General features: G+C 47.2%; 1 protein-coding gene across 1 annotated transcript in view; it reads left to right on the top strand.

Annotated features, from left to right (window-relative positions):
• The window catches only part of LOC112071519 (STAM-binding protein-like A), a 39767-nt gene that overhangs the window by 14904 nt on the left and 23310 nt on the right, over positions 1 to 1553 (top strand). The window contains 3 exon segments of the mRNA XM_070439421.1: positions 62 to 162; positions 756 to 984; positions 1059 to 1076. Of these exon segments, the coding sequence (XP_070295522.1) occupies positions 62 to 162; positions 756 to 984; positions 1059 to 1076 (348 nt within the window).

Below are 1553 nucleotides of genomic sequence, written 5' to 3'. Positions count from 1 at the left end.
TGGTGTGGTGTGTCACTACTGTGTGTGTAGAAAGCGAGAGGAGGCAACCCTGGCGCAGCAGCAGTGGAAGCAGCAGGCTGAAGCAGAGCGGGAGCGTGTGGTGGAACTGCAGCGGCGCCAACGGGAACAACAGCAGGTCAGCGTGTTCGAGGAGATGATCAGGTATGAGAGGAACATCACTGCCAACAGAAACTTCATCTCAATTTAATCGTTTTTTCATTTGCATTTAAGAAATGTAATTTTGAATTTAATATGTTTGTAATTTGAACTCAATGAGTGAATCATTGAGTTCATACATTTAACTTGTCGGCTATTTCATGATTTGAAACTGGATTGAATGAATATAGCATCATTTCCCCAGTGCAGTCAAAAATGTGATTTTCCTGTTTTCTATATACTTCCACACTCTGATGTTGGAATAGTACTGTGAAAACTGATGATAATGCCCTTTTAGTGTCAGAGCTGTTTGAAAAGGTCACCGGAAACTTCCGCCTGTTTTGGTGGGATGGAGTTTTGGCGTGGTGACATCACCAGTTTTCCCCTCCCAACTCAGACCACTCACTGACAGCCGTAGCAAAAGTCTTGCTTGAGAARTTACTCTTTGCTAATAGTTTTCAATTGGTCAAAAATCCCAGTACGGTACAATAACTATTACCCAGAAATGATTTGATATTAAGATCAAAATGGCTGCATTGGACCTTTTTTTAATATTAAAATATTGATCAATATTGACACTAATGTGACTCCATAATCAGACGGCAGGAGCTGGAGAAGGAGAGGCAGCGTATCCTTCAGGAGTTTCATGCTCCTGGGACCCCTCCCCCCGATGCACCCCTCCTCCCAGGGATCCAGGGCCCCCCCCTGGCCGTGTCCCCAACCCCCCCTCAGAGCCCGGGGGACAGCGCCAGCCGGGTCAGACCGCCTGGCGGCAGCACCGGGCCCACGGCGCTCCCCACCTTCGACCGGACGCTCAAACCTATGAGCGCTAGTGAGTAAAAACACACTGAGTGGACAAAACATTAGGAACACCTGCTTTTTCCATGACATAGACTGACCAGGTGAATCCAGGTAAAAATGTATGATCCCTTATTGAGGAGACGGGTTAAAGAAGGATTGTTAAGCCTTGAGACAATTGAGACATGGATTGTGTTTGTGTGCCATTCAGAGGGTGAACGAGCAAGACTAAATATTTAAATGCCGTTGAACGGGGTGTGCCAGGTGCCAGGCACACCGGTTTGAGTGTGTTAAGAACGGCAAAGCTGCTGGGGTTTTCACGCTCAACAGTTTCCTGTGTGTATCAAGAATGGTCCACCACCCAAAGAACATCCAGCCAACTTGACACAACTGTGGGAAGCACTGGAGTCAACATGGGGCCAGCATCCCTGTGGAACGCTTTAGACACCTTGTAGAGTCCATGCCCCGGCGAATTGAGGCTGTTCTGAGGACCAAAGGGTCTGCAACTCAATATTAGGAAGGTGTGCCTGATGTTTTGTACACTCTGTGTTCATGGAACGATTCAAAGGCTAATCAACTTCTACTCTGATCTGCTTTTC

Source organism: Salvelinus sp. IW2-2015, unplaced genomic scaffold (assembly GCF_002910315.2).
Source record: "Salvelinus sp. IW2-2015 unplaced genomic scaffold, ASM291031v2 Un_scaffold1630, whole genome shotgun sequence".
In the NCBI taxonomy this organism is placed as follows: Eukaryota; Metazoa; Chordata; class Actinopteri; order Salmoniformes; family Salmonidae; genus Salvelinus; species Salvelinus sp. IW2-2015.
The sequence above is the reverse complement of the archived record's forward strand: the minus strand, read 5'-3'. Positions and strand labels throughout refer to the sequence as shown.